The sequence below is a fragment of the Balaenoptera ricei genome, chromosome 10 (assembly GCF_028023285.1).
Source record: "Balaenoptera ricei isolate mBalRic1 chromosome 10, mBalRic1.hap2, whole genome shotgun sequence".
Lineage (NCBI taxonomy): Eukaryota > Metazoa > Chordata > Mammalia > Artiodactyla > Balaenopteridae > Balaenoptera > Balaenoptera ricei.
The window spans coordinates 23,445,068-23,469,250 of record NC_082648.1 but is presented as its reverse complement, the minus strand read 5'-3'; the positions used below and the strand labels follow the sequence as shown (position 1 = coordinate 23,469,250).

The window sequence follows — 24,183 nt, the reverse complement described above, 5'->3', positions numbered from 1 at the left end:
CCGCAACTAGAGAAAGCCCTCGCACAGAAATGAAGACCCAACACAGCCAAAAATTAATTAAAAAAAAAAAAACTCTGCCGAATAAAACATAACTCTCAATTTAAAAAAAAAAAAAAAAGGCACATTCTTCTACAAGACCACCCTTACTTGTGACATCAACTGTAAGTTCGGGGGATGGGGAGTCCCCAAACCACTCTCAGGTTCGATAATTCACTAGAGGAATTCACAGAACCCAATGAAAGCTATTATACTCACAGTTACGGTTTATTGCAGGGAAAGGATACAGATTAAAATCAGCCAAGGGAAGAAGCACCTAGGATGAAGTTCAGGAGTGTTACGAACTCACAGGTTTTGGTGTCCTCTCCCCGTGGAAGCAGGATGCATTACTCTCCCAGTAAAAGTGTGTGACAATATGTCCAGAGTATCGCCAACCAGGTAAACTTACCAGAGCCTCAGTGTTCTAAATTTTTATTGAGGCTCCATCACATAGGTGTGACTGACTGATCAAGTACCTGGGCAGTTGATCTCAGCTGCTGGGTGGACTGATTTAGCAAGAGACTCAAAGCCCCCCAACCCTAAACACATGGTTGGTTTTCCTGGCATGCCTAGGACTATCATCAGGTGTAGCGAGCCCCACCTAAAATCCATTGTGACTGACTCCTGCCCTAACCAAAGACACTTCTATGAGGTATGACAGATTACCTCCCAGAAGCTGACGGGAGAGGCCAGATTCTCTGTGAGCAAGGTCAAATTCTTTACTATGTATCATTACTCCATCTGCTTCCATCTTCACTGTATTATTACTACAGGATTGAGGACCCTAATCTACCACCTCTTTACATGTTCCCAAATGACAACCTCTCCTCAGCTTCTACTGTTTTCAAATGTGTCCTTCTTCAATCCTGTTTCCACATCTGAGATTTCCTCAACTCTGACTCTCTAAGAAATGTAACACTTCAATACACTTATGTATGCTTTAAACCTGATCTAGAAGTTCAGTTGTATCTACTTTGTTTTTTATTCGCTATTTCCATCCAGTGGAATGGATGGAACTCAAGGCCCTATTGTTGTCCTTTATAACCTACGGACTCTTGGCCTTGCTAATACTAAATCATATCTTCAATTTATATAAATCTTTTGAGCAACTGTTCTGAAATTCCTTCCGGCATTTTATGTTCTCAAATTCTGTCAAGCAAAATAAGTTTTAGGCAAATAACAGCCTCCATAATTCCTTTATTTCAATTTTAAATTAATCACTTGTCGACAACTTTAAGTGGTAAGAAATGACTTACAGATATACTTAAAAGTACTGAATTGACAGCTAAATTGAATGAAATGTTTCTTAGGGCAGTTATTTTGTCATTTACTCCAATTAAATTCAGGGTCTTTATACCTCATCTCTTTCCTGAGATGTGGAAGTTCTAGCAGGGGCATCCAGAGAGATGAATACCAGCTAATCTCCATTTCCACTTTTCTGCAAGCTTGGGGTTGGAGAAATGAGCCAAAGAAAATGGAAAGCAGGATGCTAAACAGAACTGAATCAACATAAAGTGACCCCAAAATAGAGGAATGGAACAAACTTTTTAGGTTAGAAAATACTGCCAAGGACCTGTTTCTAATCAGAATCAGCATGTGCAAAAAACTCACTAGGCAGACAGCAGTTATGTAGACAAAACACTGAACTTCAGTCAGGGGACTGGGTTCTGGGCCTAGCTTCCCAAATAACCAAAATCATGATTCAAAAGCAACCCATAAGTACTAATTTGTAGGGAAAGAAATGGAGCAGGTGACAAAACAACAACATTGTATATATATGAACACTAAAGTTGTTATGGTAGAAATAAAATCCAAACACTTTAGAACCAGAAGACATCACAGAGATCTAATTAGTATGATTGCCCCAGTGCATAAGTAAGAAAACTTTTGAATAATCACTACCTTTGTACATTAGGATGAAAGGAATAATTTTAACTCTGATGTAATAAAACAATGGTTTTTTAACATCTTCAACTGTATATCAAATTAGATAATGATTACATATATATCATAAAATTAATAAATCAAGGCAATTTTTCTATATAATTCATGTCAAATTTAATAGTCTCTTCACTGATTCTTTGTACTGAGAAAGGGTATTTTCATTGTCCCCCTCATTCTTAAGACTAACAACAGACTTTCTGTACTCTTCAACTTCTTTAGTACCAAGGAGCTCTTCTTTACTTAATTCCAGATTTTTCTCAGCAGCTTTAATTTGGAGAAGGGTTTCCAGGATGTTTTTTTCTGAGGAGCTGTCTTTCCATACATACTCTTCCATGTCTGCTTCAGTCTTCTTTTTCTCCCATTCTTCAGTTTTCTGAAAGGAAAAAACACGTTCTGAATTCTGAAAATTATGACTCGAAGTCTGGTCCACACTCGGTGCGTACGCCTTGACTGCCCTCCCGGATCTAGCACTGCTGTCCGCCGGCACCAGCAGCTTCGGGCTGCACACTCCGTCACAGGAGCACCTCGTTACCACTCACTAATTCTACCCACAAAATTTACACTTTATCTGCCCTGCGAATTGCACTTAACAGCAATACTGCTTCCCGAAAGATGCAGAAAACTCACTCCCTGCAACTTTCCAGTCCTGAAACTCTAACACATCAAACATTTCAAATTTCTGAGGTTCCAAATATGAGAGTTGAAAGGAGACTGTATTTATCTCTGTAACATGCCTCTGGGAATGACAGGGAAGACCAATCATTAAAATAAATTTAAAATATAAAGTTCGTGTGATTTTGTCATAATGACTTGATATATTCTGGAATTTTGTCTTATTATCTTTATTTTCTGTTCCTATAATGGAAACAATGTTCATTACTACTTACTTTTTCTTACAAAAATTATTACCATGTTATTTTAGGGAACACTGGTAGGTTTTAGATTAATACAATTCAGATTCATGATTTAAATGAAGATGTAACACTGTGAAGAAAATCAAGCAACGCAGCTGACATATAACATGCCCCGGTTCAGAGAAGTGCTGAAGAGCAGCCACACTCTTTCCAAATTAACACGTAACAATATTCTGAGCCACAGGCTATTATGGAATGACCCACTAGTCTTACAACTTTTGAAGGTGGTAAACCCTTCCAAATTATAAAGTTTTTAAAGTATTAAAAGTGAGGCAGATTTGTAAGGCTGTCAGAAATAATATTTTAACTCTGAAAACTCCTCTTGAAACAGACCACAGCTTGAGCAGACAGAGCTCCAAGGCTCCTCAGAGCCAAGCGAGCACCAAGAAGGAGGCGAACAGTTTCCAGCCATGCCACCCTCCCATCCCCACTCCCGCTCCAAAAGCTCACGAAAAGAGAAAAGCACTAGAAATCTGCCCCTCAAAGGATAAAGAGGAGCCCCACCAAAGGCAAACAAGCCACTGGGGATGCCACCAACCCAGCAAACCCCGTTCGGATCACTACAGCCCAGGAAAGAAGCTCCTCCACCACAGAGACCCACAAGAAGAAGAAACCCTCCTTTAATCCTTTAAACTGTGTACTCTTTCCTCTAAGAGAAACAAGCAGATGTAGGGTGTTTCCTCAGATCCCAGACTCCTGAGCCCAAGTGGGGCCTCTGTACTCGCAGCTCCCCTACGTCTGCCCCGCCTCCCTATGCCGAATTTATGGCGGAGGACAATGTTCCAACCTACGTTCTAGAAACATCTTATCTGGTTGAGAATCTGCTCTGCACACTCTTTTTAGCTGGTAGGGAGGCTTTCGCTTGGCAGAGGGGCAGGGATAATATGAAATAACTTCCTGTTGTGCCCCGCCCCCAGAGCCCTGTTGCAAATAACTCCTAACAGCCAAACTCTGAATTTGTACATTTTAAAAAAATAACTGACAAAATTACCCCACCATACCCAATTTTTACTGTAATATATGAGGAAGGAATAAACGTCAGCCCCTTAAAAAAAAAATGTCCGAAATTAAATATATCACCGGCCTATCCACTCTTGCCAATGCTTTAAATGTTCAAGACAATGTCATAGTTTCTTCATAATTCTAACTTACAAGTGAAATAAACTTAATTTAAGAGGTCAACAAACACATTTTATAAAGCATTAAGTAAAACAGTCACTCCATCTCATTCTGAACTGTTAGAAGACAAGAATCAAGAGACTTAACTGTTCAAAAAATTATGTTTCACCTAGGTGTTTCTGGATTTTAACTGACTAGAAATAGATGCTTAATCAGAGGAGATAACCAAAGTAAATCCACTAACAACTTCCAGCATTTTTTATCTTCCCCTTATATGCGGCATGTACAACTCCACACTGCTTTGCCAAGGCGTGTTCACAGGTATGCCATGACGCTGACTCGCTGAGCACGCGGGCGCCACGCGAGCCCGCTGCAGCACGGGCAGCCACAAGCATCCCCCTCCCTTATTTATCTCAGTAGAGAACTTTTCTGTGTGTGCAGTGACGTGAAAAAGGTTAGGAAATCCTAAACTACAGCATAGTGTACGTTTATACTTACTGCTGTTCTAAATAGTCCTTGGTAAGGGAAAGTCACTTATATTCTGTGAAGGGCATGGCTTCCTACTAATCCTGTACAGATACAATGCAGTGCTGGGCTTCAGCTACAAGCTAAACAAAACTCTAGTTTTCCACATATTCTAGCTTTAGGATCCAAACTCTGCACAACTAAATATAAATTCCAAGATAATAATAGTAACAATCCCCCAAACTGAATACTTACTATATACCAGGTACTTTAATACTTACATGTATGTATTAATTAATATAATTCACATTAAGACATACTGGGTTAGATCTTGACATCTCTACAGATAAGAAAACTAAGTATTACAGAAGTTAAATAGAGGGGCACAGTCACCTGGGAATGTTTCAGATTTCAGAATTTTTGTATTTTAACTTGTAAAGTTAATGCAGCACGCACACAGTAAATTTTGTAACATCTCCAGAGGAGGTCTACGGCAGCACCCCCTAATCAAACATATTACTACTTTTCTAGCAACATGTATGAATATTCGCACTAAATGGGATTTACAAAGGCTATAAATAGCTTCTCATCCATTCAGAGTTCATTTTGCCACCAAATAAGTTATGAAAAGACTAGCAATTTCCAAAGCTTTTTTCATTTCAGAATTACAGGTAGAGGGCTTTATATCTGTGATTCCCTCAAGGTCACACAGGGAGGGGTATGGCACAGTATTTACCATGGGCTTTGGTGTTTTATAGAACTGAGTTTAAATCCTACCTTCAGCACTTACTACTGTGATAGGCTTGCATTTCTATAAGAATTGACTCCCCAGAACTGTCCTGACGATTAAAAGAAGTAAGGAATAGCTACATACTTAGAGTACCTGGCTCACAGTAAACACTAAATAACCATCTACTACTAATATCACAACTTATTAAGAAGAATAAAGAAGAGTAGGATTCAAACCCTTGCTGGCACACCTCCAAAATCTATGTTCCCATGGCAAGGGCACCACTACCACCATCAAGCAGTGAAGCGAAACTTTAAAGGTAAATATAAACACAAGAAGTGTCCAAATGTTTTGCCATCATTATTCCCACTCACAAAATCATATGACTGATATTTATCAAATGTAGATTAAAAAAATACAGAAAAAAAGGTCTTTATTTATCACTGATAGAAAGGTAGTATTTTTCATGATGCTTATTACTTCTTGTCTTCTTGATAAATGTTATCACTGATTAGATTTAATTTTCTCAGTTAATAGCCTGTTCTTAAAAATAACTGAATTATCTCCAGTTTTCCAGCAGTCTCCTTTGGGTGAAGGCTTTTTATGTCTTACCAAATGTAGAAAACACAAAAACACACACAGGGAGAATTTACCTCTTATAAAGACCTGTCTCAAGAAAAAGAAAGCTAATTTTCTGAAGTCCTATGTTACATGTATCAATAAAAAAGATCTTCAGAATTTCTGTTTTTCAAGCAGGAAAAATAAAGAGTAATTGTTATCACCATATTTACCTTTTGAGGGAAATCTTTTCTAGTCATTAATACATAAGTTTTCACAGATGGCTGCCATCCAAATGGGGCTTATCAGTGAAGAAAGAACAGAGCTAAATGGAAGAGCTGTTGGTTTAAATGATATATTAAGAAGCAATCCCAATGGACCTCTCATAGGGACCCCTTGAATTCTGGCTCCTGGTTCGGTTTGGCTAATGGGAGGCACCAGCAAGAGACCTAGAGAATGATGGAGAGTGAGGTCAGGGTTGTCCTTCCCAACTCTCTCCCTGATGGAGGGCATGTCCCACAGTTCCTGTCAGGTGGCCCATCCATACAGCTCTCTCTCGGGTTCCGCAGCACCTCCCTCCCCTGCCTTCAGATATGCGGTGTGATGGCACCCCACTCTCACCACCCCAGAGAACTGCACCCTCACTTGTTTCTGTTACTGAACCTTTGTAAAATGTCCCCTTAATAAAATATCCTGAAAATGAAGAAAAACAAAAAAGCAATTCCAAAATCATCTTCTAGTAATGATAAAAAGGTAATAACATTTTATATAATGCTTGTCACTTCAGAATATTTTTCATATAAGAGGTATAAATATAAAATCCTTGAGGGAAAAAAACCTCCAAATTTCTTTCTTTTAATTTTACATTATGATTTCCACTTTCAAATAGGATGTAACAGGTCACAGGATGCCTCTGCTTTGGCTACAACTGGAAAAAAGCCAGGTAATCAATATACCAGAGAGTTTTATTTATATATATATATATATATATATATATATATATATATATATATTGATCGTTGTGTTGGGTCTTCGTTGCTGCGCATGGGCTTTCTCTAGTTGTGGCAAGTGGGGGCTACTCTTCGTTGCAGTGCGCAGGCTTCTCATTGTGGTGGCTTCTCTTGTTGTGGAGCATGGGCTCTAGGTACCCAGGCTTTAGTAGTTGTGGCATGCAGGCTCAGTAGCTGTGGCACGCAGGCTCAGTAGTTGTGACACACGGGCTTAGCTGCTCCACGGCATGTGGGAGCTTCCCGGACCAGGGCTCGAACCCGTGTCCCCTGCATTGGCAGGTAGATTCTTAACCACTGTACCACCAGGGAAGTCCCACCAGAGAGTTTTAGAATCAATTAGGACTAGATGAATGTGAATTCCAGGCTGCAAGCATATGGGGAGCATCCTTCTGAAAATCCCTAGCCATTTTCTTCCCTGAGGCCATTTTCCAATTCTGTATCAGACTGGCCCTTGGCCCACGCAGAAGGACTCTACTCGGGAAAAGAGAAATGAGCAAGGTTTGAGCTGTTACCCAGGGCTTGTATGACAGATTGGAATTGAAGAGCCCCAAACATGACTGGTTTTAGTTCTGGGGCTACTTATGGGAAGCTGAGGAGGCTGAGTCAAGCTTCTGAAGAGCAAATCTCCTATAATCTCATAGTGTTTAGGAGACAAAGTCCTACTAGAGGGAGGAAGTCCTGTTTCACACAACCAATCTCCCTCTCAAGACATCTTCCAGATTCTGCTGCAAGGGCTAGAAGTTAAGCTCAAAACTTCTGAAGAGCACAAGTGACTCTTAAGCAGACTTTGAGATGTGGAAGCGGACTCACCAAGTTCCCAATCAAAATGCCTGAGAAGAGACAAAGGTGAACTAAATCTTAAAAAACTGTAACCCAGCCCTGCTCCAGCTCAATTCTGATTGCATTAAAAAGATAAGCCCCTGACCCTCTGTGCCCAAGCGAAAAAGGAGGAAATTCTTTCTGATGGATGACATCAATTGGAGCTTCTATGGGTCTTTTACATACAATGTCTGGCATGCAGTAAACAATTACCAGACACTTGAGACATTTGAAGAAAAGAAAATCAATCAATACTTGTGATATTTGCTGTGTGCCCTTCTAAATTCATTTTTTTTTTAAAGCACAGCTATGATTACATTTCATTTATAATTTCGTACCCTGACTTGTAATTCACTGCCAAATTTTTATAGCTTCTGAAATTATACCCAGGATTGAAGTGGGCAGTTGTTTAAGAGTTTCTTTTTTTGAAGTATAGTTGACATGTATTAATTTTAAAGCATAAACAATAACATATTCAAATTACTGGGGGGGCAATTAAAAATACCAATGTAAGCTCAAATTGATCACCATTCAGGCAGTTTGATTAGTTTGTAGACTTCAACTTTAATAACTTAATTATTAAACATTTACAATTTCACTATTTAACTTATGTATGTATACAATAAATATACATATATACCGTCTCCTTTCTTCCCTGCCTACCATGAGAGAACCTGCTCTGACTACAGCCCTAGAGGAAGGAACCTTCCATTCCACATGATCCTGTTCTCTTTTCTACGCAGCTGGCTCAATTATTTACTCACTCATTCGTTCACTCAGTACATATTTATTACACAACTACTGTCCCAGGCACTGTCTTGCCCTGGAACTGCCAATCCAGTAGGAAACCTAGAGCTGAGGAGGAACCGGGCAGATGAAAACTGTGATCTCAGTAGAGGAAAGAGCATCCATAAAGGCTGGAGGCAGGAACGAGCTTAGGACATTCAGGCCTGAATGAAGGCCAAGGTGAGGAAAGTGGCACGGGATGAGTAAGCACCTTACGTGTATTAATTCATTTAACTTTCATAACAACCCTATGAGGCAGTACTATCACTATCTGTTTTACAAATCAGGAAATTGAAGCCCAGAGCAATTAAATAATCTGCCCCAAATCATACTGCTTCTTAGTGGTAGAACGTGTTCCAAGGAACATAGAAACACAGAAAAAAGAACAAAAGAATAACTTAATTTGACCCTATCTCTTTTTTCTCCTTGTAAAGCATGAATTCAATACAAAGAAAAGCACAATAGCTACTTCATGAAATGGTCAGTGAACTCCAATCTAATAGAAAGCAAAGAAGTATCTGTTCCACTAAATACACAAATGTGTCACCTTCTACCATCTTATTTATAACTCCCTTTGCCTAGACCACGAATCACAGTAATATTCCACTTCTCATGATTACAAGTAAGGCATTGTGCTAGATGAGGAAAAACAGTTTTACCAATTAAAAAAATTCAAGTTACTTGAAAATCATAAAAAATAGGAAGACGTAAATATCCACAATGGATTAAAAAGCTACTGCCAATACTTTTAGTTATCAAAGCTAAATTTTTAACTGAGTATGTCAAGGAATTCAATTCAAATCAGATCAGTTTTTTAAAAATTTACTGAATGCTGATATGCCAGACATTGTACTAGATGCTGGGAATATAAAGATGAATGAAATACACAGTCCTCTCCTCAGTGACCTCATAGTCTAATGGAGCTGGGCAGACATGTATACAGGCAATTACCATAAAAGCAATAAAAGGAATGCTAACTGACAGAGGGAGAAGGGAAAAAGGATGGGAAGAAACATCTGAGACAGGTTACATCTGAGGTGTATTAAAGGATTCCTATGAATTTGCAAGTCTGATCAATTTGAAAAGGGATTATGAGCAAAGAAAACAGCATATGCAAAGTTATGAAAGAACACATTATGTTCATTATGGTACAGGATACATAACCTACAATTCCTGAGTAGCTGGTAATGAGGTGGTAAATTTCTGTGAATAGACATACTAAGTAGTTTAGATTTTATGCTAGGTAATGGGGAACCACTGAAGGATTTTATAAAGGGATATGATACAGCAGACTTGCTTTTTAGAATAATTACTTTAACAGCAATCTGGAAGATGGATGAGACAGGAAAATCAAGGCTATTATAGTTATTCAGGTAAAAAATGATAAAGACCCATATCAGGATAGTAGCACTAGGGATAAAGAGGAGAAAATAGTTTTAACAGGTATTTAAAAGCTAAAACTGAAAAGACCTGGTGACTTATTAGATATCACGGGAGAGGGGGAGGGAAGAGAACAGTATAACTTTCAAGGTTCATGACTTCAGCCACTGGGTGGAAATTTTTCTTAATGGCCTTTAAGTATATGATAGGCTCCTGAGCATCAGATATAAAATGAAGTCTTACCTGAAGGCAAATATATATGAGAAGTGTTACTTTACTGTATCATCAACCCGCTCAAGAACAGCTGCCTACTGCCTACCACGTCAAGTCAAAAAAAATCTGTTAGTGTATAGGAATGCAAGAGATTTCTGTGCGTTAATTTTGCATCCTGCTACTTTACCAAACTCATTGATTAGCTCTAGTAGTTTTCTGGTGGCATTCCTATACACTAACAATGAAAAATCAGAAGGAGAAATCAAGGAAACACTCCCATTCACCATTGCAACAAAAAGAATAAAATACCTAGGAATAAACCTACCTAAGGAGGCAAAAGACCTGTATGCAGAAAACTGTAAGACACTGATAAAAGAAATCAAAGATGATACAAACAGATGGAAAGATATACCGTGTTCTTGGAATGGAAGAATCAACATTGTGAAAATGACTATACTATCCAAAGCAGTCTACAGATTCAATGCAATCCCCATCAAATTACCAATGGCATTTTTCACAGAACTAGAACAAAAAATTTTACAGGTTGTATGGAGACACCAAAGACCCCGAATAGCCAAAACAATCTTGAGAAAGAAAAAAGGAGCTGGAGGAATCAGGCTCCCTGACTTCAGGCTATACTACAAAGCTACAGTAATCAAGACAGTATGGTACTGGCACAAAAACAGAAATATAGATCAATGGAACAGGATAGAGAGCCCAGAGATAAACCCACGCACATATGGTCACCTCATCTTTTACAAAGGAGGCAAGAATATACAATGGAGAAAAGACAGCCTCTTCAATAAGTGGAGCTTGGAAAACTGGACAGCTACGTGTAAAATAATGAAATTCGCACACTCCCTAACAGCATACACAAAAATAAACTCAAAATGGATTAAAGACCTAAATGTAAGGCCAGACACTACAAAACTCTTAGAGGAAACAGACAGAACACTCTTTGACATAAATCACAGCAAGATCCTTTTTGATCCACCTCCTAGAGCAATGGAAATAAAATCAAAAATAAACAAATGGGGCCTAATGAAACTTAAAAGCTTTTGCACAGCAAAGGAAACCATAAACAAGACAAAAAGACAACCCTCAGAATGGGAGAAAATATTTGCAAATGAAGCAACTGACAAAGGATTAATCTCCAAAATGTACAAGCAGCTCATGCAGCTCAATATGAAAAAAACAAACAACCCAATCCAAAAATGGGTGGAAGACCTAAATAGTCATTTCTCCAAAGAAGACATACAGATTGCCAACAAACACATGAAAAGATGCTCAACATCACTAATCATTAGAGAAATGCAAATCAAAACCACAATGAGGTATCACCTCACACTGGTCAGAATGGCCATCATCAAAAAATCTACAAACATGGACTTCCCTGGTGGCGCAGTGGTTAAGAATCTGCCTGCCGAGGCAGGGGACATGGGTTCAAGCCCTGGTCCGGGAAGATCCCACATGCCCCGGAGCAACGAAGCCCATGTGCCACAACTCCAGAGCCTGCGAGCCACAACTGCTGAGCCCACGCACCACAACTACTGAAGCCCGCGTGCCTAGATCCTATGCTCCATGACAAGAGAAGCCACTGCAATGAAGAGTAGCCCCCGCTCGCCGCAACTAGAGAAAGCCTGCACGCAGCAATGAAGACCCAACACGGCCCAAAAAAAAAAAAAAAAAAAATCTACAAACAATAAATGCTGGAGAGGGTGTGGAGAAAAGGGAACCCTTTTGCACTGTTGGTGGGAATGTAAACTGATACAGCCACTATGGAGAACAGTATGGAGGTTCCTTAAAAAACTAAAAATAGAACTACCATGTGACCCAGCAATCCCACTGCTGGGCATATACCCTGAGAAAACCATAATTCAAAAAGAGTCATGTACCACAATGTTCACTGCAGCACTATTTACATTTGCCAGGACATGGAAGCAATCTAAATGTCCATCGACAGATGAATGGATAAAGAAGATGTGGCACATATATACAATGAAATATTACTCAGCCATAAAAAGGAACGAAATTGAGTTATTTGTAATGAGGTGGATGGACCCAGAGCCTGTCATACAGAGTGAAGTAAGTCAGAAAGAGAAAAACAAGTACTGTATGCTAATGCACATGTATGGAATCTAAAAAACGGTACTGATGAACCTAGTGGTAGGGCAGAGATAAAGACACAGACGTAGAGAATGGACTTGAGGACACAGTGAGGGAAGGGGAAGCTGGGACGAAGTAAGAGAGTAGCATTGACATATATACACTACCAAATGTAAAATGGATGGCTAGTGGGAAGCTGCTGCATAGCACAGGGAGATCAGCTTGATGCTCTGTGATGACCTAGAGGGGTGGGATAGGGAGGATGGGAGGGAGGCTCAAGAGGGAGGAGATATGGGGATATATGTATACTTATAGCTGATTCACTTTGTTGTACAACAGAAACTAACACAACATTGTAAAGCAATTGTACTCCAATAGAGATACTAAAAATAAAAAAGAATAAATTTTTAAAAAATCTATGCATGTATGATACAGAAATCCTTCCTTTTTCTTGACCTTTTCATTCTAATTCCCATACCACACCCTCAGTGCTGACACTAGGTACATGTACAAAAACTGTCTTAAAAGAGATATACCAGCCTTCTAATCAGTTTCTTTATTAACAATACTCAAAGACTAGGGAAATTATTCACAATCAAGAGCTCAGCAACAGAGCCTTTAGAATAAAATATGTCTGGGTCTCACCTCTAGAGATTTTGATTCTGCAGGGAATCAAATTTCTAAGCATTTGTAGCTCAGAAAAGCTTCACAAGTGAGTCTGATGCAAGCCCCAGCTGAAAACCGGTTATGGAGACAGATAAATTTTCAGTTAATAGTTAAGTCTGAGAACTAGCAGCTAAAGTTCGGGTTTGATTTCATCTCTTTTATTTCCTAATATTTTATCATGGAAGTCAAAGTTGAATAAAACTAAGTAATATGATACCATGGAAAGCATATGAAACTGTGAAGCTGCAGTTCGGGTCTGAGTTCCTTAGGTTCACAGACTCTGTGGCCTTGTGCAAAATGCTTGATCTCTCCTCTAAGTCTTAATTTCTCAGTGAAAATAATGAAGAGGTTGTAACAGGTAAATTTTTTGATTCCTGATCTTTAAAGTTATCACTAATTTAAAATGGGTGGCCATGCTAAATGCTTCTGTTGTTAAAAAAAAAGACACAGTATTTTAAAGCACTTTAAAAAAATGGAACAACTCCTCCTTCACCCCCACCCCCTTTTTGGTTTCCTTTTTGTATTCATCCAAGGTGATCATTTGAAACAGCACAGAGGTGGAAAAAGAGTCAGAGACAGAGACACAGTCGACTCTCCAAGCAACACCACAGATCCACTTTTAAAACAAAGACCGGATGTTCTATTTGTCTGGAATCAAGTGAAAGGTAACATGCAATCACTCTTTACTGGTACTGGTCTATCATGAATGCTCAGACTCTTCATGGTAGCTCAATTAATATGTTTAACTAGTTGTTTTTCTTTAATGAAGACTGTAATATTAGTTTATGCATAATTAGTTAATATGTAAGTTTATGCATAAGTACCTTTCACCTTAAAGAGATGTATCTTGCTAGGAGTAGCCAATATTATCCTACAGATTCCATTAACATATTAACATTGTCAAATATAAATTAGCATCATGAATTAAACTCATAGAAGCAAATGTCTGTAGAGAACTTCCAAAATGATATAGCATTAGAACACTTTTCCTTTAAGTATTTGAAAAAACACATAATCAAATGAAAAACAAACCTGATCTACATATAGCCCAAATCATACATCCATGAAAATTAAGTATCTCAAACTGTTGCAAAGATATTTCTTAAAATTTGGGCATAATTATTGATTATTAATAATTTTATTAATAGATCATTAAAAAGCTATACCAGTAAGCTAATTATTGCTAACATCTAACAACTATGCTACATTTTATATTACTGGAAAGGGAGTTTGTTACTCTGTCACTTTACTTTTTAAGTTGAAAACCTACTTCAAAAGTCTATTTTTGGATCTCCAAAAGAATAGACAATGTTTCAATAGCTGTTATTAAACACTTAGTTTAATATTATTAAATGTTATTAAACATGTAGTTACCTAGCACTGACCCAGATATTCTGAAGAACAAAATACAGTAAGATCAGATGCATGTTAATGAGAGTCTTACCAGATTAGTTAAAAGGACAAAACATACAGGGAAAACAACCCATGGAACATGGACTAAGGCAACTTTTGTAGTCAAGAAAATAAGATAGTATAATTTGCTATCTAGGCAAAGTAGGAGTCAAAGAATAAGAGGCTCAAATATATCTGATAAAGGATTAATATCCAAAATATATAAAGAACTCATACAACCCAATAGCAAAAAAAAAAAAAAAAGAAAGAAAAGAAACAGCCTGATTAAAAAATGGGCAGAGGATCTGAATAGACATTTTTCCAAGAAAGACATACAGATGGCCAAAAGGCACCTGAAAAGGTGCTTAACATCACTAATCATCAGGCAAATGCAAATCAAAACCACAATGATACCACCTCACACCTATTAGAATGGCTATTACCAAAAAGACAAGAAATAACAAGTGTTGGTGAGGATGTGGAAAGAGAACCTTTGTGCACTGTTGGTGGGAATGTAAAGTGGTGCAGCCACTATGGAAAACAGTACGGAGGTTCCTCAAAAAACTAAAAATAGAGTTACCATATGATCTAGCAATTCCACTTCTGGGTACTTATCTGAAGGAAATGAAAACTCCAACTCAAAAAGATATCTACACCCCCATGTTCACAGAAGCATTATTTATAATAGCCAAGACATGGAAACAACCTAAGTGTCCATGAATGGATGAATGGATAAAGAGTAAGTGGTGCATATATATGCAATGGAATATCATCCAGCCATAAAAAAAGAAGGAAATTCTGCCATTTGCGACAACAGGGATGAACCCTGAGGGCATTATGCTAAGTGAGATAAGTCAGACAGAGAAAGACAAACACTGTTATGATCTCACTTATGTGTGGAATCTAAAAGAACAAAAAAGAAACAAAAAATCCCTGAACTCACAGAAGCAGAGAACAACTGGTGGCTGCCAGAGGCTGGGGGTGGGAGGTGGGCAAAATGGGTGAAGGTGATCAAAAGGTACAAACTTCCAGTTATAAAATAAGTAAGTCACGGGGATGTAATGTACAGCCTGGTGACTACAGTCAAGAATGCTGTATTGTATACCTAAAAGTTGCTAAGGGAGTAAATCTTAAAAGTTGTCATCACAGGAAAAAAATTTTTATTAACTTTGTGTGGTAATGGATGTTAAGCTGACATATTGTGGTGATCATTTTGTGTTTTATACACACACACACACACACACACACACACAAAATCATTATGTTGTATACCTGAAAATAAGATATTACATGTCAATAATATCTCAGTTAAAAAAAAGAGGTTCGAGTGGGCATCAAAGCCTTGAAGGATATATAAGAAGTAAATAAGTAGAGAAAAATAAAAAATTAAATAGTAAATTATATAACCTTTATAACATTTTTAATAATATTTATTACTAAACCAACTTGCTTCTACTAGTGTTCCTCAATAGAAGAGACAGTGTTTTCTCCTTAGGTATTAATCTCCATATCCAACACCACCAAGCAAATAAGAGGCAACCAGTAAACATTTGCTCATCAATCAATAAACAGTTCATTTTAATGAAAGCACGCATAATATTTGCCATGAGAATGGTTTACTCTTTCATAAACACTGAAACACTGAAAGAGGTGCCTTTTCACACATCTAGTAAAATGCTACTACATCATTTCAATATTGCCCTCTGGATACAAATCTACATTCTGTATGTAAATAAGCTCTACAACCTGTTCACAGCCTGGCTCTGAATTATTTTTCAGTCTCATCTCCTACCTCTGCCCTGTTGGTCGTGTACCCTGGCCACACCAAACTTCTGCCTGCTCTCTAAACCCACCAGGCCTAGAGTCCTTCACCTACTGCACACTCCTACTCATCTTCCAAAACCAGTCACCACTTCCATGATGCTTCAAGGGAGAATTAATCCTTGTATGCGCCTCTCACAGCACTATGTTCCAACCTCCCTTACCTAGTGAAACAGACTATATTATAACCAGCAAATTCCTCTAGGAATAAAGGTGCCTAAAACAGAGGCTCATTCATTTTGATAATCCCACCGATACCTATCACTGTACCTTGTAAATAACAAAATCACTGATGAATGCTAAGAAGAGAAAATAAATGTCATTCAAGCATTCTCTGATATAACCTGGTAATCTATGTGTATGTGAGCATACACAAAAGATCACTATGAACTCATAAACCACTAGACTAAATGGCAATTATGGCTCTGCAAAAGGATTCATCATTTTTATCAGAAATACTTGCAATAAGGTCCCCTTTAAAAATAAACTCTGAGTATAAAATTATCCCTTTTATCCATTTTGTTACATGACTTTTCAGAACCACTTTAATACAAACCTAGATATATTTCTGACTGGCAACAAGACTATCATGAAGTCCAAATAAGACAGCCAAAAATTCAAATTTTAAAAAGCAACCATTAGTAATTAAATATCAGAATCACCCAAGAACCCTTTGAATCTGATTTCAGATCTCTACATTTTCTAAAGCAAGTGTTTATTTTCTTTCCCCCACCACTGTCTGTGTTTTTGTTTTTTTTTTAGTTATTTCTGAGATACACATTTTAAAGTAATAACTAGGATTATGACTTATAACATTATACCAGAACATATAAGATTTTTAGAAATTTCATGTAATGTCTGAAACATTTATATTAACATATTTCCATACAAATAACCCAATGAAAGTTTAGTATTAGTTGTTTTGTTAGTTTTTTCTTTTATACTGCAGGTTCTTATTAGTCATCAATTTTATACACATCAGTGTATACATGTCAATCCCAATCGCCCAATTCAGCACACCACCATCCCCACCCCACCACAGTTTTCCCCCCTTGGTGTCCATATGTCTGTTCTCTACATCTGTGTCTCAACTTCTGCCCTGCAAACCGGCTCATCTGTACTATTTTTCTAGGTTCCACATACATGCGTTAATATACGATATTTGTTTTTCTCTTTCTGACTTACTTCACTCTGTATGACAGTCTCTAGATCCATCCACGTCTCAACAAATGACTCAATTTCGTTCCTTTTTATGGCTGAGTAATATTCCATTGTATATATGTACCACTACTTCTTTATCCATTCGTCTGTTGATGGGCATTTAGGTTGCTTCCATGACCTGGCTATTGTAAATAGTGCTGCAATGAACATTCGGGTGCATGTGTCTTTTTGAATTACGGTTTTCTCTGGGTATATGCCCAGTAGTGGGATTGCTGGGTCATATGGTAATTCTATTTTTAGTTTTTTAAGGAACCTACATATTGTTCTCCATAGTGGCTGTATCAATTTACATTCCCACCAACAGTGCAAGAGGGTTCCCTTTTCTCCACACCCTCTCCAGCATTTGTTGTTTGTAGATTTTCTGATGATGCCCATTCTAACTGGTGTGAGGTGATACCTCCTTGTAGTTTTGATTTGCATTTCTCTAATAATTAGTGATGTTGAGCATCTTTTCATGTGCTTCGTGGCCGTCTGTATGTCTTCTTTGGAGAACTGTCTATTTAGGTCTTCTGCCCATTTTTGGATTGGGGTGTTTGTTTCTTTAATATTGAGCTGAATGAGCTATTTATATATTTTGGAGATTAATCCTTTGTCCATTGATTCGTTTGCAAACATTTTCTCCCATTCTGAGGGTTGTCTTTTCGTCTTGTTTATGGTTTCTTTTGCTGTGCAAAAGCTTTGAAGTTTCATTAGGTCCCATGTGTTTATTTTTGTTTTTATTTCCATTACTCTAGGAGGTGGATCAAAGAAGATCTTGCTGTGATTGATGTCAAAGAGTGTTCTTCGTATGTTTTCCTCTAAGAGTTTTATAGTGTCCGGTCTTACATTTAGGTCTCTAATCCATTTTGAGTTTATTTTTGTGTATGGTGTTAGGGAGTATTCTAATTTCATTCTTTTACATGTAGCTGTCCAGTTTTCCCAGCACCACTTATTGAAGAGACTGTCTTTTCTCCATTGTATATCTTTGCCTCCTTCGTCATAGATTAGTTGACCATAGGTGCGTGGGTTTATCTCTGGGCTTTCTATCTTGTTCCATTGATCTATGTTTCTGTTTTTGTGCCAGTACCATATTGTCTTGATTACTGTAGCTTTGTAGTATAGTCTGAAGTCAGGGAGTCTGATTCCTCCAGTTCCGTTTTTTTCCCTCAAGACTGCTTTGGCTATGCGGGGTCTTTTGTGTCTCCATACAAATTTTAAGATGATTTGTTCTAGCTCCGTAAAAAATGCCATTGGTAATCTGATAGGGATTGCATTGAATCTGTAGATTGCTTTGGGTAGTATAGTCATTTTCACAATGTTGATTATTCCAGTCCAAGAACATGGTATATCTGTCCATCTGTTGGTATCATCTTTAATTTCTTTCATCAGTGTCTTATAGTTTTCTGCATATAGGTCTTTTGTCTCCCTAGGTAGGTTTATTCCTAGGTATTTTATTCTTTTTGTTGCAATGGTAAATGGGAGTGTTTCCTTAATTTCTCTTTCAGATTTTTCATCATTAGTGTATAGGAATGCAAGAGATTTCTGTGCATTAATTTTGTATCCTGCAACTTTACCATATTCATTAATTAGCTCTAGCAGTTTTCTGGTGGCAGTTTTAGGATTCTCTATGTATAGTATCATGTCATCTGCAAATAGTGACAGTTTTACTTCTTCTTTTCCAATTTGTATTCCTTTCATTTCTTTTTCTTCTCTGATTGCTGTGGCTAGGACTTCCAAAACTATGTTGAATAATAGTGGTGAGAGTGGACATCCTTGTCTCGTTCCTGATCTTAGAGGAAATGCTTTCAGTTTTTCACCATTGAGAATGATGTTTGCTGTGGGTTTGTCATGTATGGCCTTTATTATGTTGAGGTAGGTTCCCTCTATGCCCACTTTCTGGAGAGTTTTTATCATAAATGGGTGTTGAATTTTGTCAAAAGCTTTTTCTGCATCTATTGAGATGATCATATGGTTTTTATTCTTCAATTTGTTAATATGGTGTATCACATTGATTGATTTGCGTATATTGAAGAATCCTTGCATCCCTGGGATAAATCCCACTTGATCGTGGGGTATGATCCTTTTAATGTGTTGTTGGATTCTGTTTCCTAGTATTTTGTTGAGGATTTTTGCATCTATATTCATCAGTGATATTGGTCTGTAATTTTTTTTGTAGTGTCTTTGTCTGGTTTTGGTATCAGGGTGATGGTGGCCTCATAGAATGAGTTTGGGAGTGTTCCTTCCTCTGCAATTTTTTGGAAGAGTTTGAGAAGGATAGGTGTTAGCTCTTCTCTAAATGTTTGATAGAATTCACCTGTGAAGCCATCTGGTCCTGTACTTTTGTTTGTTGGAAGATTTTTAATCACAGTTTCAGTTTCATTACTTGTGATTGGTCTGTTCATATTTTCTGTTTCTTCCTGGTTCAGTCTTGGAAGGTTATACCTTTCTAAGAATTTGTCCATTTCTTCCAGGTTGTCCATTTTATTGGCATAAAGTTGCTTGTAGTAGTCTTAGGATGCTTTGTATTTCTGTGGTGTCTGTTGTAACTTCTCCTTTTTCATTTCTGATTTTATTGATGAGTCCTCTCCCTCTTTTTCTTGATGAGTCTGGCTAATGGCTTATCAATTTTGTTTATCTTCTCAATGAACCAGCTTTTAGTTTTATTGATCTTTGCTACTGTTTTCTTTGTTTCTGTTTCATTTATTTCTGCTCTCATCTTTATGATTTCTTTCCTTCTGCTAACTTTGGGTTTTGTTTGTTCTTCTTTCTCTAGTTTCTTTAGGTGTAAGGTTAGATTGTTTACTTGAGATTTTTCTTGTTGCTTTAGGTAGGCTTGTATACCTATAAACTTCCCTCTTAGAACTGCTTTTGCTGCATCCCATAGGTTTTGGGTCATCGTGTTTTCATTGTCATTTGTCTCTAGGTATTTTTTGATTTCCTCTTTGATTTCTTCAGTGATCTCTTGGTTATTTAGTAACGTATTGTTTAGCCTCCATGTGTTTGTGTTTTTTACGATTTTTTCCCTGTAATTCATTTCTAATCTCATAGCGTTGTGGTCAGAAAAGATGCTTGGTATGATTTCAATTTTCTTAAATTTACTGAGGCTTGATTTGTGACCCAAGATGTGATCTATCCTGGAGAATGTTCCGTGCGCACTTGAGAAGAACGTGTAATCTGCTGGTTTTGGATGGAATGTCCTATAAATATCAATTAAATCTATCTTGTCTATTGTGTCATTTAAAGCTTCTGTTTCCTTATTTATTTTCATTTTGGATGATCTGTCCCTGTCTGTGATTTAGTCTATCTTTTGTGCAAGTCACTTTGTAAAATGCTTCATTCAATCATCTCTTAACCAAATCACTTGTGGAAGGTTTAAAGAACAACATGCAACAAAGTTAACATTTATTTTCAGTTGTGTCAGAATGTGAGTCAGATACACGTTGTAAAAATTCAAATACAACAGGGCACAGAGCTGACTTGATCTGTATAAAGTCTTTGTCAAGTTAAATGTGAGCTATACACAGAAACTGGAAATAAATGAATTTGAAATTCTAAGATAAATCTTTGTTTTAGTAGTTAACAACGTTAATAGCCACCATTTAATGAGCACCCACTATTCACCAGACATTTCACATAAGTTCTCCCTGATCTATCCAAAAGCCCTTAGAAGAAATCTGAGCCTGACGTTAAATGAATGGCCAAGGTTACACAGGTAACAAGTAGTGGGATTCAAATCCAAATCTGAATGGTTCCAAAGATTAAAACCTAATTCACTTCTATGCTAACATTGTGTAATACTGAAATATTAAACCAAATTTCTACACGTCTCTTTGCTTCTTTGAACAGCTGAAGAATAAATGGTTTAATGTATATCTGTTTCTCATTCCCTTCTTAGCACTGCAATAATCATTCTTTGAAGCATTACTAAGACTCTATGCCTGAAGTCTATGCTTTGTGAAGTCTATGCCTTTTGAATACGAAAATTAATAAAGGAAACCTCAATTAAAGTTAGAGTTGGGAATGGCCTGTAGAGGGAGCTCTCATGCATTCTCACACTCCATTATTTGCATGCACTGACCTTCACTTACATGCCCCACTGGAAGAAGCACACCCTGCACTCTCAAACAGAAAGTGCAACTACTTTACAATCCCAAAGGAAGAATTTCTCCTTGCTCAGCAACAGCCCAGGCAATGAGAAACATCTCTGCTCTGGAAATGAAGTCATCACCACCCTAAACTCCTACTTTCCTCCCTTGAACTTTCGTTTAGAACAGCCCCTCCCAACTCCCTCCTTTTCCCTATAAACGCAGGCTCCCTTTTCTTTGTTCTCTGGACTTACCTACAGTGCACCATAAATTGCATATCCCAAATAGCAATTCTTTGCTGTTCCCGAATAAACCCATTTTATTGTTTTAGAAGTCAACAACTTCTACTTTGATAATTCTATATAGTTAAACTGTTTTGAATAGCACACAACAGTAACTTTCTTATACTTAAGTCTAAACGCATACCTTTTCAGAGAAGTTTCAGTATTATGTTACATAAAACTACCAACTACTTTCTCTCAATGCTACTTAGAGGTAACCTCCACAGAGCTTAGCTTTTAGGTATTAAATGCTCTGAAACTAGCCTTAAAAATAAAGGAATGAATTAAAAGGGGCTCTTTAAATATTTGATTAAATACCAGGTGGTAACATCAATTTCAAGTATGAATTCCATGCTGGTGAAGGAAAAAAGAGTTTCAATTCAATAAAAATTCTGTTTCACCAGCTCTGCAAAATTTCACAGCTCATCTGCATTCTCTTAAAGCTTCTTCACTGATGGTACTTGTTTAGAAAGGATCAAGAGCCAAGTTTAATATAGGAATTATTTAATTACGTTTAGGACAGTTGTATGTGGCTACTTACTCTGGCATCAAAGTAATTAGCATTAAGATCAAAAGCTTCTTGCATGAATCCAGAATACAAACTTGTTTGAATTTTATGTCATGGAACCACAGAAAGAATCCAGTAAGTCAACTTTCACTGAATTTATTTATGCCTGTCATTTCCTTTGGGGCAAATTCATTTTACAGGCTGCTGGCAAAATAAGAGACTCAAAACTGGTTGGCTTTTATTGTTTGGTATTAACTCTTTAAGCAGCAGCCATAGAGCTGAAGCTAATTCAGCCATGTTGCTGGTTCAAAAGGGAACTTAATGACCCCAAGCCAAAGGCATTTATAAAATCAGTTGACAGGAAAGAGATTAACTGCTATTATGATGTTGCTCCTAAAGCTAGGAACTAGAAAATCGGGATGAATTATGATAATTAGAATACCTCAAAAGCAGAGAAGAGCTACCAGCTATTTTCTGTTCTTTACTAACCTCGCAACAAAGTTTTATTTTTTAAAAAATTTTCCACTCATACCCTTGTGCTACAACTGTTTTATTATTAACATCAATGAAATCTGTAAGACCAGCTGTACGTGTTCACAGAATTTCTTAGGGATGAAAGGAGATTCCAAAGATCATCTAATGCAACTAACTAACATCCAAAGAGTACGTTCCTTTTGTCATATCCCCACTAAGTAGCCAATGGATGGAACATCTTCTACCTATTAAAGCAGCCCACTCCATCTTTAGGTGAATCTTGTAGAGAGATTTTATTCAGTAAATAAATCTGTCTCACTACTGCTTCTACTTTGTTGTACCCTTAAAAGTCATGAAAAACAAATCTAACTCTTCTTTCATATGAAGTCCTTTGAGCATCTAAAGAGAGTGACTCTTTCTCCAGCTACCCCCATTCCTTCAAATGTTCCCAACATGAAATGCTATTAAATCCCATGTCTATGTTGAGCAAGCTTCAAAAATTTTAATTTGTGTGCATATCTAAAATTATTTTAATTTTTTAAAATATTATATAAAACTGTGAGTTACCAAAACATATTAGTTTTCAACTTTAAATGAGTTGATGCTCATTCACAGCAAAATCTTCCTCATAAATGTGTATACTTATACTAAAACTCAATAAATTCAGTCAGACACAAGACTATTTTTATACTATTTAAATAATTAATTGCCCTTAATTGTCTCTAATGTATACCAGTGAAATGTTCACATGAAAGGCTATTTGTTAACTAAGATTTTAATAAACATTTAAAATAACTTTCTACAAAGTTTGGGAGCTTTGTTCTATAGTTTATTTGAATAACAGGATGAATTATATAGTTCAAGTAATATAGATGATCTCCCTTCCATAACATTGACAACTTTCACCTAAAGTCATACAAACAAACAAACAAAAAGTAAAAAATTCTGAATTTTTTAGCCTAAGTCAGAAACTCTGAATTTTAAAGGCATTTTCGTCATCTGATTTCTGAAGGTCCTCAGATGGACTGAATTATCTATTTCAAGATCCTCACTTTCAATGTCAGTAGGAGTTATCTATAACATTTCACATGTCCTTAGCTTAAATAGTGGTTCATTAAACACTCATCTGAGTGCTGGCTACACAGACTGTTTTGAAAGGTTAACATCATCCAAATTACAATGACAAAGTTATTAAACATTCATACACAATCACTTACCCAAGACTCATGGTATAAAACTGTTAGTAGATACATTGCATAATCATAATTCTGTCTCTTTAAGGGGCACCTTTAAAAGACAGAGAGGGAGGAAGTCAAAATTCTAAAAATTCAGTACATGGAAAAATTTGCAAAGTATACAAATACTAAATACAAAGGATAACTTATATTCAGGAATTCCCTATGTGACTTAGGAAAATTCTGTTCTTGGAATAAAAATGATCTATGTAGTTTATGACTTAAGGATATTGAACACTGATGTTATTTTTACTTTTATTTAGAGGATATCTTTGCTTTCATCACTAACAAAGTTATTTATATCTGATAATAGCTTTACACTATTTTTAATATGAATGTGTCCAATCCAAGTGTCCTTCACGATCTCAGGGCTAAGAGTCTGCGATGGTGTGAACATACCTGCTGAGTTCATTTAAAGAATACAGAGAGACTGATGCTAAT

General features: G+C 37.1%; 1 protein-coding gene across 2 annotated transcripts in view; it reads right to left on the bottom strand.

Moving 5' to 3' along the window:
• Positions 1–243: 243 nt before the first annotated feature.
• MRPS35 (mitochondrial ribosomal protein S35) overlaps positions 244–24,183 on the bottom strand; it is a 50,174-nt gene continuing 26,234 nt past the window's right edge. The window contains exons 7-8 of one of the 2 annotated variants that reach the window (XM_059935537.1): positions 23,725–23,794; positions 244–2,353 (exon numbers count right to left, since the gene is read on the bottom strand). In XM_059935537.1, coding sequence (XP_059791520.1) covers positions 2,084–2,353; positions 23,725–23,794 — 340 coding nt within the window. In that variant the 3' untranslated portion in view covers positions 244–2,083. The remainder of the gene's footprint in view (positions 2,354–23,724; positions 23,795–24,183) is intronic. The other variant, XM_059935538.1, reaches the window with a different exon arrangement.